Below are 12520 nucleotides of genomic sequence, written 5' to 3' on the forward strand. Positions count from 1 at the left end.
GGGCGGGTGTTCAGATTTTTTCTCTTTGTTCCGCTCTTTTCATTGTACTCCGGGAATTCTTGTACCTTACAGGTGGCCATAAACAGTTTGCCCACAGGATCTGCTTCGTAATTGCTTATGCTTTCTTCGCTTTGTTAGCGTTCTTTACTCTTACACTCGATTCTGTGCTTGATGGCTTACCATTTCTCTGTCTTTTCAGACGACATCCTTTGCGGTGCCGTAGCACATGGATTTCAGGACTGCCTGTGAAGAGGTATGTTACACGGCTTTCTGCTTTTTGAATAAGGAAAACAGGTTATAAACGGGACACTCTTAGCCCTCCTTTATATAAGTGGAACACTGATTTTGGCCGAGGAATGGGTGACAGGTCCATTTCATTTCCAGGGGGTGATCTATTTCTGTAAGACTAAAAAGCCAAAGAGCGCCTAGGGAAGCTCTGGATTTTCACTCTTCCTTGAGAAGACTGGAGCATATTTGATTGATTAAATTGCCCTTCTCCAGAAACTATGCACTCACTGCATGATTTCAGGTAGTAGAAGTGTTGGAAGTAATTCTTTTCACATAAATGGTTATAAATTAGAAGACATTTGAAGTCCCTTTCAGCACTAAAATCTTATGATTTTATGATTCCAATATTATTTAAGTATTTCAATATTATTTAAGTGTATCAATTCAGATTCTCTGTAGAGCTGTCTTCACACTTTGGTGTGAGTTAAGTGATACATTGCTCTTTCAAGGATATTAAAGGCCGTTCAAGTGTGTAGTCAGTAGTGCATGGCGTTGGGCCCCAGGGGATGTTACCATTCTATTTTAGGAAAAAATCACTATCTGTTCTACTGAACATGCAACATTCAAAGCATTCTTTCATTCTTCAGGCAAAATGCAAACACTTATAGGTTAAAATAGTCCATATTTGCTTAAAAGGTTTAACATATTTTTATTGTATATATAGAAACCCAAGAAAAACCACAACTAGATTATCTATGATACAGTTAAAAACAGACCAACGAAAAACTTGTTATTAACATTTGTGAAGATTGTTTTTTTAATGAGATGTCAAGTGTTAAGCTTCTTGCAAAAATATCTACTTTTAAAAAGTGTTTGCCACAGTTGTTTCAAAGTTTAAAACATAAGTAAGATCTTTCAGAAAATTAATAAATTGTTTATATAAATTTTTGAAGATTTTTTCATTTGAGAGAGTGCAGGTGCGTGCACATGCACCCAAGAGTGGAGGGGAGGGGCAAGGGGAGAAAATCTCAAGCCAGCTCCTGGCTGAGCTCAGAGCCTGATGTGCGGCTGATCTCACCACCCGGGAACCAAAAGACCTGAGCCAAAACCAAGAGTCATTTGCTTTAACTGACTGAGCCACTCAGGTGCCCCACTTTTATATTTTTAATACTTAAGCTAAACTTTTTATTTTCCAAAGGATTTTCTCTATGCTAGCACTTTTCAAATTACATTATAGTTATTTATTTACAAACTTCTCTTGCGTGCTACACTAAGTACTATAATGTCAAAGTGTATAATTTATTCATTCTTTTAACTCAGTACCTATCAGTTTATACTTTTTAAAAATGATTTAATGCTTTAGAAACTTAAGTTTAGAAACATAATTTTTAATTCTGTGTCATTTGTTGTGTTAAATACATAATATCTTACTCTTAATTTTGGATGTAGTAAGTCTGTCTCTATCACAGTGTTTGTTATCTTATGTTTTGGGTAGTAAAGCACTCATTTTCATGAATGAGTTACAAATGAAAAACTTATGAGATTCATGAGATCCTTAAAGATGGGATAGTGGCCAAATTCTGTTTTAACACATGGCTTAGCTTGGACTTCAGAGGCTGACCTAAGATTGATTTTTCAGACTTTTTTTTTTTTAAACAAAATTGTTTGATTCATTGATTTGGAATATGTATGAAGTATTATTTAAGGTTCAGAGCTTTATTTTACAATGATAATACCATTGTGATCATCTTACCCTTGCTTCTGTAGACAGAGGTTCTTGTTGTCTTGAGATGAGCCCTTTGATAATTTCTACCATTTTAGACTGTCCCCAGGGTGGAGTAAAGCTGTCTCAGAACTGCTCAGCAGCAGCAGCCACGTGTCTTCCACATGCTGGGTGGGGTGGCAGGAATACAGAACTATGAGATACTCTGAAGAAGATCGGACCTCCCTATAGGTGGATCAAAGTCAATGAGTTTGCCTGAAATTTACAGTCTTAGAACATGTAAGTGGACAGAAACCATAAAGATGGTTTAGCTTAACTCTCTCACTTTGCAGGCGAGGAAATTGAGAGGTTTTATGAAATGCTAAGTGCCATTTAATTAATTAGTTAAAGGCAAAACCATAATGTGTAGCTTGGAACTCCTGACTCTAAGTTTGAGCCTCTTTCTAAATTATGTTGCTGGAAATTATAAAATAGTCAAAGGTATGTTGAATAAAACTTGTTTTCTCTTGACTGCTAATAAGCTATTAAAATGCAAATCTGATATCCACATCCATTGCATGGATCATACCAGGAGGTCTCTTCTTTGAAAAGAAATGGAAGTATGTCCAGTTCCATGTAAAATATCTTAATTTTCTAATACAAATCATTTGTAAAAGAAAGGTTTATTAATTAAGAAGTTTCTTCTCTTAAAAAGAAAATGTTACAATACTTTTAAGGAATTGGGATTTAGACGTCTGATAAAATGCAAAAATGAAGGTAGAGAATACAATTGGGACAACACAAAATCCACAACTTAGAAGAAAAAGTGCATGTTATGGGCAGGCATTATTAACTGGTTTTCTACTTTTAACAGTGTCATCAAAATAATAACGGGTCAGGGGCACCCGGGTGGCTCAGTCAGTTAAGCATCTGCCTTCGGCTCAGGTCATGATCCCAGGGCCCTGGGATTGAGCCCTGGGTCAGGCTCCCTGCTCATCAGGGAGTCTGCTTCCCCCTCTCCCTCTGTCCCTCCTCCTCCTGCTCATGCTCTCTCAAATCAATCAATCAATCAATCAATATAATCTTTAAAAAATAAAATAACAATGTGTTCAAGAAGCCACTATGCTATCTTTAGTGTAGGTATCCCTCGTATTTCATTTTCATGTCTATCTTCCTTAAAATATGATCCACATCTCTGTGTTGACCATGAAAATACATATTTTTCTATAAGATATATTTAATAATTTATAATTCATTTACATATATAATGTAATTTAGTTCCTTCATATAATAAGAATTTGTGACTATGATTCAATTAACACATATTGAAAGAAATCCTACTATCAATTAAACATGGTACTAGGTCCTACAAATTAATAGTCCTTAATGAAAAAAATGGTATTAACTTATTAAGATCTTCTTGTGATAACAACATATGTGATGAGGTTAAATACTATGATAATATTGAAGTCACTACATGTGATGCCTAAATACAATTCTGTTTGTTAGGTGAATATATTTATTCAATGAAAACCCTGAGTTCTGAAAAGGAAGCACTTGTTTGGATGGAGTGGTCTTAGAAAGCCTCAGGGTGAAGTGAGTCGTGCAGTAGTACTTGACAAATGGCTAGAATTTAGCCAAAGAGAAGGCCGTGACTGGAAGTAATCCTGGAAGGGAGGACATTTGAATCTATATTATTTTTTATGAATCATCCCTTTAAAATTTCAAGTTTTACATATGTTTTATAATTTCCATAATATATTGTACATGTCTACATAGAGCACATACATTTCTTTACTCATGTGCAATGTGCACACAGTCCACAACGTTTGAAGACAAATGTTTGTCATGTTAATAAAGAAACAGATGGGTGTGGACTTAAGTTTATAGTAAAATGTACAGCCAATACTTATTTAGGTGATTTTTTATTTTTCAGTAATCTGGGTGCACAGATATAAAGGCTGCAGCCAGACTCTTTTAGGTTGTGCTGTACTAGTGACAGCTCTCACAGTCCTGGTTCCCATTCTTAACCTAAGCAATCTAAGCGGGATGAGGCTATGTAGATTAAGCCTCTCCCCATATCAGACAGTGTCCTATGCATCCTTAGTAGCTTGTCTTTGATGGGAAAATCATCAGGTCAGAGTGGTCTTACTCACTTTACCCCACAGTGGTCATTGCTTTGATGCAGGAAGAACAGTTGGTTCAAGATGATGACCTTCTCACAACTCTTTGCACTCTTGTAGGAGATTCTTGGTGACCAAAAGTGCTGCCTCCTGGTGAGAGACACTGATGGCCATATCATTGTTTATAGGAGGACTGGGGGAGGCAGCCCTCACATAATCTGTGCATGAGGGAAACCAGAGCAAGTGGTTAAGGGCACGGAATCTAGAGCCCAGCAGTCTGGGTTCAGGTCCTGACTTCCATTCATCTCTGCTTCTCTGGTCTTTTCCTATCTATGAAAGCAGTTGCCCTGGGTTGTTAGGAGGATCAGTAAACATTATGCAAGTGGTTATTAAACAACAGATAAATATATGACTACATTTCACTAGTGATGATACCAGTCCAGCAATACTGCTGTGAATCAGCAGTGCCCTGAAATGGATTTTACCCATTTTTTAATCTACTGTACCAGCTATGATTCTAATGTAGTTGTTTACCAGCCCTCAACATCTTCTGCTCAAGGTTTATATTTCTGTTAACAAAAACTATGTTGTTACTTTCCCAATTCCTATCCATCTCCTGCTTGAAGAAATATATTTATAAAACATAAATCACTGTTCAGATTTCTCTAGGGCATCTCCAATACCTTTAAATTCCTGGAACATCACATAAGGACCTTGACCTTCCTCCTCTTCCCCTGGCACCTCTCCTCCTGTGGCCTCTGCTGCATCATGCAGACTTTGCATTGGGATGCATTCTTGTGCTTCTCTTCTTGCATCATGTCAGCTATCCATTCTCATACTTTCATATCTCTACTCATTTATCCCTCTTGAATAAAATAACTTTCGCCTCCTCTAATTATTTCCTGTTTATTAAGACAAGCCGTACATTTTTCTATCTAGAAAACCTTCTTTAACACCTCCCTCCCTCAAGAATATTTAACTCTTTTCTCCATGTTGCTCCCACATCATATATCACATTGCATCTTATGTCTGTATGTATATTTTGTAAGTAAGAATGCTCTGAGGTCAGAGACTATTGTCTGATTCATGCCTGAATTATTTGCACATTATTTGCAAAATTGATGTATGTATGGGATTTTAAATGTATTTTCATGTACACAGCTGAATTTTTATAAAAAGATGTATGTAACATCTATAACCCCTAATGAATGAATTTAAGTTGAATTTGTTGTAAGCTTCATTAGTACTGTTTTATTTTTTCTTGAAGCAATTATTTTGTGTGTGTGTATGTACGCATTTTAACAAAAGCTACTTCATTCTTTGTTTTCTTTAATTACGCCTTTTGAGGATCCAAATGTGAGCTCAAAGTCTGTATTCTGTTTTGCAGACGACTATCTAATAATTAGGGGACATTTGATACGTTATTTGAGTGAATGGACCTTTGACCACATTGGATGTAGGAGAGAAGTCTCATAACTGTGTTTTTGTCCCTCAGACTTTTCCTGGATGATCTTTGATATCACTTTGATGTGTAACAATAATGTATTTATGGGCTTTCAGGGAAAACCCCTCTTTCATCCTCACATTGAGACAGAGCGTTATTTGTGATTGCCAGCTATTCCTTTACACTTCTGGGAGAAAATAGCCCCAAATGTACTGTACATTAAAAAATCAGCAAATGTGCTCAATTGTGTTCACTTGGCTTTGATATTATTTTAGACACTCCTCTTCCCCATGCCACCTCAGAGAGTCCTGATGTTGGCTCCCAGCCAAGATCACACTGTAAGCATGAAAGACTTTTCTCTGTGAAAGATGTAGAAAATTATGATCTATATTAAGGAAAATATCATTTGCCTTTGTTGAAATATTTTTGTCCTCTAGATATATCCACTTGAGTTATGCTCTAGAATAGATTAATCGACACAATTTAGTGAGTGCCTGCTGTGCGCCAGTTTCATAAAGGAGGAAAGAACACCATCCTTGCTCCTGGAAAAAACTTGTTTTTCCCTCAAAGATAAGATAACCTTTACAAAATAATTACAGACTAATATAAGACCATAGTGAGAGAGAGTATAATGGTATGTATTAGCACATGGGATAAAGCAGTTTACAGAAAGAATTATCTTTAGAGGCATGAGTATCTTAGTATGTTCCCATTTACATTATGAAGCATTCTTTTAAAGAAACAAACTCCTAGCAATCCATTTGCAAATTTATATTCCAAGAGAAAACCTGGTATTATTGCCTGGAATTTTATGCTCATTAAATACTAAGGATAAATATATATTTCTATGTACTAATCCTTTTATCCTAATTAAGAGTGGCTTAATAATTATTAAATGAAAATGTAATTGCCAAACTGGTCATTGTTCCTATGGACTTTTTGGTGCAGAATGCAGCTAGCGATTATTTTTTGTCTCAAAAAAATGTCCTTTTGTATTTCTGACAAATGGGAACCTTAAGTGCACTTGCTAGGGAGGATATTTCTATGTATCTGGGTGAATATTATACACTGACATGCTTCAGAAGTGATGGGATTGGTGGGTTTCTTCAATGATCACTGAGATGCTGGTGTAAAGCTGTGTAGTATGAATTCAGCAGTCTTCACAGGCTGTTTTTATAATTCCCCAAAATATGTGAAGCAAAAACAATAGCTTGAGAATCACAGATCTTGGGTCCTATGCCGGACTCTGTTTTTTATTAACTGTACTAATTCAAGCAGTTCACGTCCCCCCTTTATCCCCATTTTCTCATCTGTACAGTGTGTGTGTGTGTGTGTGTGTGTGTGTGTGTGGCAACTAGGAATGACAAAATTGTGGAGGATAGAAAAGATGCTAAGTAGGTATGGTTTCAGATTCAAAATTCTATGATAGAGACAGAACGCCGATTAGTGGTTGCCTCGGGCTTGGGAGGGGAGTGGGGTGAAAAAACATTGTCTTATACATCCTAAAGGGTTGAATTGATAGAATGTGAATTGTATCTCAATAAACCTGTTACCAAAAATCTTATATTTAGATTATAAGTATTAAACAAAACTTTCATTATTTTTCAAATATAGTGTATAAACTATACTCTTTACTCTCCTAATCTTACTCAGATTTTCTGACAAATCTCTGTTACCTGAGGACTACTTCACATGAAATGGTTAACCTTGTCTCTGCATCTATATTAAATATTACATTCCAGATTCATCAGTGGATTTTCCTTAGCTCTCAAACGCTATTCATCATGTTTTGCTGTGAATAGGCCACAAAATTATATTCTATAACCTAAGTGTACTTTTTTTCTCTGTTTTGTTCTTTTCTTGCCTGAAGACAAAGACAGGGATTTGTTTGCTGCAGGATGGTAATCAGGAGCCTTTCAAAGTCCGGCTGCACCTAGCCAAAGATATTTTGATGATCCAGGAACAGGATGTGATATGTGTGTCTGGTGAGCCTTTCTATTCTGGTGTAAGTAGCTTTCCTTCTGCTGAATTTTTTTTTGTTGTTAATAAAAATGTTCATTCACAGTGAATTCATAATATATTTTTCTTTTACTTTTAGAGCATAGTCAATCCTCTTGCATGTAATTTTTGTTGACACTATTAAGGAAGCAGTGTCCTTGTATAACTACCAAACCCAGGTCCATAGCCACCCATTAGGGCCCAACCCCACACATTAGGGCATCTCATTGACTCCCAGTTGTTAAGTGGCTGCAGTGACACTTGTATTATCTGATCTTGAGAAAATGCATTCTACCTTTTCATACAGAGGACTATCTGAGAACAGTGCAGGGCAGTTTTTCCAGCCCCAGTCTTACCTTCCATCACATTTGACTTTTGGAGGTGGTACAAAGGTGGAGCCCAGTGCTTTGCATTTGAGAAGCATGAGGCTTTAAGTGGCAGTCACTGGACTCAATGTCATTGCTTTTCCCCAGGGGATTGTGCATGAATGATTCCCTGATAGAATTATGCCCAAATGTCATAGCATGTTCTGTCTAATGCCCTAACTGGTTGGCATATTTCCCTGCTGCTAATCCAGCCTCAGAAAGAGCCATGAATTATCACTCAAAACTCATTGGTCTGCTTATGAGCCCTGAAGTACAGCTGTGGAAGACATCTTTAGGTGAAATTAGATTATATTTGACAAAACAATTTTAGCATTAAAGAGGACAACTTTTAGAATTTCTTGTTTATTATATAATAACATTAAAGACATTAACAGTGTTTCCAATGTGATCTCAGAAGAAAATTACAGCAAATAGCAAACAGTCCACTTCCTGGATTCCCCAGACATCTATAGCTATTTAGCACAAAGATTTAATTTGTAGCTTATTAACAGACTTACCTTGGAGTATTTTGTTGGTGGTGAATAATGCTGAACTTGAGTTTCCACCTCACTTCTCACCAACATCCTATGGGAGTCACACCAGGTCCTAAATCAGTAGGCCCTTGCTAACTAAAGATAATGGACATTTTGCAGACTGTTAACTATTCTTTTGTCACAGACCATTTAAATCATCCCGAGTCATGGGTCTGGCTGTCAAAGCTGATTAAATTGTTCCTATCCAGTGCCCATTCTTCCTTTTTGTTAATAAAGGAATAGCAGTCAATGGTTGACTTATTCCCTCCCACCCTTTTTCCCTCCTTCTTCCTTCCTCTTTCTCTTTCTTTCTTTCTTTCTTTCTTTCTTTTCTTTCTTTCTTTCTTTCTTTCTTTCTTTCTTTCTTTCTTTCTTTCTTTCTTTCTTTCCTTTCTTTCTTTCTTTCTTTCTTTCTTTCTTTCTTTCTTTCTCACTTCTTTTCTTTTTCCCTTCCCTCCTTTCCTCTTCTTCCTTCTCCTCCTTCTTCTTTCCCCCACCTCTCTTTCTCTCTCTTTTCAGTGAAACAATATGATTCATATAACTCTCTGGAATGAGTATATTACACAAATTCTAGATCAGTAAAGTGTTACAATTTGTAAAATTCAGTCTCTCAATACTGAAATAATGTTACTGATTTTAAACTATGTAGTCAAAATAGTTAATACACAAAACCCTAATCTCTCTTTTGAAAACTGGGAAGAACTTGACAGAATTAAGGAGAAATATCCTATGATAATGTCAACAAATGCAAAAAAAAAATGACAAAATTTGACATTTATAAGAAACACTTTCAGAAAAGTCTGCATAAGATGGAAGGAACTCCCTTAATTCAATAAGCCTCTAATGAACACTTCTCTCTAACATTATAGTTTATATTGAAGATACTGTCTGAGGTTGTAAGAAAGTCAAGGATCATCACTTGCTTCATTTTTACTCAATATTGTTTTTGTTGTACAACAAGTCAGGAAATGGGTATAAATGGCAGAACAACTGGAAAAGAAGACGTAAACAGCTCTATTTTAGATGTCATGATGGTGTACATAGAAACCCCTAAGAAATGTACAAAAAACAGAATAACATACAAATTCAGCAAGGTTGCTGGAAATAAGGACAGTGTCCAAAGTTAATTGTATTTCCATAATTTGCAACAAACAAAATAAAAATGGAATCCACAATACATCAACTGAATAATGCACTCAGGAATAAATTTAACAAAATATGTACAAAGGTTTTACCTTGAAAACTATAGAACTGTGATAAGTGAAATGAAAATAAACAAATAAATGGAGAAATGTAGCTAGGTCATTAATTAAAGACTAAATATTGTTAAGTTTTCAAATCTTCCTAAAAACCCAATATCAGTTAAAATCCCCAAAAAGTTTTTGTAGACCATGACAAGTTGATTCTAAGATTTACATGAAAATACAGCACAAACAATCTTTAATAACTAGAACAAAGTTGGAGTGTTTATTCTTCCTAGTATCAGAACTCACTATAAGATTGCCAAAATGAATGCAATGTGATATTGTCACAAGTACAGGCACATGAATCAAATGGAACATTATAAAAAGACCAGACACAGACCCACGCTTATATGGCCAATTGCTTTTTTTATTGTGGTAAACTATACATAACATAAAATTTACCATTTTAACCATATTTAAGTGTACAGTTCAGTGACATTGCGCATATTCACATTGCTGTGAACTTATCACTGCTATCCACGTCCAAAATTATCATTATCCCATACTAAAACTCTGTACCCATTAAATAATACTCCCCCATGTCACCTCCCCTCAGCCCTTGATAACCTTTATTCTACTTTCTGCCTCTATGTATTGACTTGTAAGTGGAATCACACAACATTCATCCTTTTGTGTCTGGTTTATTTCATTTAGTGTAATTTGTCAAAGTTGCTATAACATGTATCAGAATTTCCTTCCTTTATAAGACTGAATAATATTCTCTCCACATGTATATATCATATTTTGTTTATCTTGTTAATCCATTCAACCAACGGTGTACAGTTGGGTTGTTTTCACTTTTTGGCCCTTTAGAATAATGCTAATATGAACATGGGAGCACAGATATGTGAGTCACTATTTTTCATTCTTTTGTGTATGCTCCCAGAAGTAGAATTGCTGGATGAAATGGTAATTCTGTGGCAGTTTTTTTGTTTAATCTCTTATCAGATATGTGATTTGCAAATAATTTTCTCCCAACCTATAGGTTGCCTTTTTATTCTCTTGTTTCCTTTGATGCACAAAGATGTTAATTTTGATGAAGTTCAGTTTGTCTATTTTTCTTTTGTTGACTGTACTTTTGGTGTTATATCTAAGAAATCATTGCCAGATCCAATGTCATGAAGATTTTCCCCTGTATTTTCTTCTGAGAGTCCCTAGTTTCAGTTCTTACATGTACATCATATGTATTGATTCATTTCGAATTATTTCTTGCATATGGAGTTAGGTCCAGCTTCATTCTTTTGTAGGTGGGTATCCAGTTTTCCTGATAGCATTGCATCTTGGTACCCTTGTCAGATCATTTCACCACGTACCCAAGGGTTTATTTCCGAGCTCTCTATCTATAGCATTGGTCTGTCTGTTTTTATGTTGGTACCATATTGTTTTGATTACTTTAGCTTTGTGGTAAATGTTGAAATCAGGAAGCTTGTACCTTCCAGCTTTGTTCTTTCTCAAGAATGTTTTGGCTACATAGAGTTCCTTGAGATTCCACATAAATTTTAGGATGGATTTTTCTATTTTCATAAAAAATGACATTATAGCACTGAATTAGTAGCTAGCTTTGGGTAATATTACCATTTCAACAGTATTGAGCTTTCTAATCCATGTACACAGGATGTCTTTTTCACTTATTTAATTTCTTTCAGTAATGTATTATGGTTTTTAGTGTATGTATTTCATCTTCTTGTCAGTTAATCTCCCTAAGTTTTTTATACTATAAGTTTTTTTATTTTATTACTATTATTTTATTATTATATATTATATTATTTTATTATTATTTTTTATTATTTATATGCTATTATAAATGGAGTTGTTTTCTTAATTTTCTTTTGTTTGTTCAGCTGATTTTTGTGTATTCACTTGGTGCTTTGCTACTTTGCTGAACTTTTTTTTTTTAGTTCTAATGGCTCTGTGTGTGTGTGTATATCTGTGTAATCTTTAGGTTTTCTGTGTATAAGATCATGTCATCTGATAATTTTACAGATATAATTTTACTTTTTTCCTTCCAATTTGGATATCTTTTATGTCTTTTTCTTGCCTAATTTCTCTAAGACTTCTATTACTATGTTTAACAGAGGTGGTGAGAATAGACATCCTTGCTTTCAAGCTTAGAGAAAAAGCTTTAAGTCCACCTTACTGTAGGTTTTTCCAGTCTTACCTGTAGGTTTTTCATATATGGCCTTTACTATTTTGAGGTAGTTTTCTTCTAAGATTTTTGAGTGTTAAAGGGTGTTGAATTTGCCAAATGCTTTTTCTGCATCAAGTGATATGATTATGTGTGTGTGTGTGCGCACACGTGTGTGTGTTTCCTTCATTCTGTTAAAATGGTATATTACAATGATTGAATTTCATGTATTGGATCATCCTTGTATTCCAGAAATAAATCTCACATGGTCAGATATATAATATTTTTTTAATATTGCTGCTGAGTTCCGTTTGCTAGTATTTTGTTGAGGATTTTTGCATCAGAGTTCATAAGGGCCTATAGTTTCTTTTCTTTGAATCTTTTTCTGGTTTTGGTATCAAGGTAATATTACCCTCAATGGATGAGTTAAGCTGTTTTCCCTCCTCTTCAATTTTTTTGTAAGAGTTTGAGAAGAATTGGTATTATTTCTTATTTAAATGTTTGGAAGAATTGACTAGTGATATTAGCAGGTCCAAGACTTTTCTTTGTTGGAAGGTTTTTGATTACTGATTTAATCTCTTTATTAGTGTTATATCTATTCAGATTTTCTATTTCTTCATGATTCAGTGTGAGTAGGTTTTGTGCTTTTAGGAATTTGCCCATTTCATCAAAGCTATCCAGTTAATTCTTCATTCTCTCTTTGGATTTTTCAAAATTTCTATCAAGTTGATAGTAATGTCCTCACCTTTTTTTCCCCT

General features: G+C 35.0%; 1 protein-coding gene across 2 annotated transcripts in view; it reads left to right on the forward strand.

Annotated features, from left to right (window-relative positions):
- Positions 1 to 226: 226 nt before the first annotated feature.
- The window catches only part of SNTG1 (syntrophin gamma 1), a 299012-nt gene continuing 286718 nt past the window's right edge, over positions 227 to 12520 (forward strand). For both annotated transcript variants that reach the window (XM_026516491.2, XM_026516492.2), the window contains exons 1-2: positions 227 to 253; positions 7368 to 7502. In XM_026516491.2, coding sequence (XP_026372276.1) covers positions 227 to 253; positions 7368 to 7502 — 162 coding nt within the window. The remainder of the gene's footprint in view (positions 254 to 7367; positions 7503 to 12520) is intronic.

This window comes from Ursus arctos, unplaced genomic scaffold (genome assembly GCF_023065955.2).
Source record: "Ursus arctos isolate Adak ecotype North America unplaced genomic scaffold, UrsArc2.0 scaffold_6, whole genome shotgun sequence".
Taxonomy (NCBI): domain Eukaryota; kingdom Metazoa; phylum Chordata; class Mammalia; order Carnivora; family Ursidae; genus Ursus; species Ursus arctos.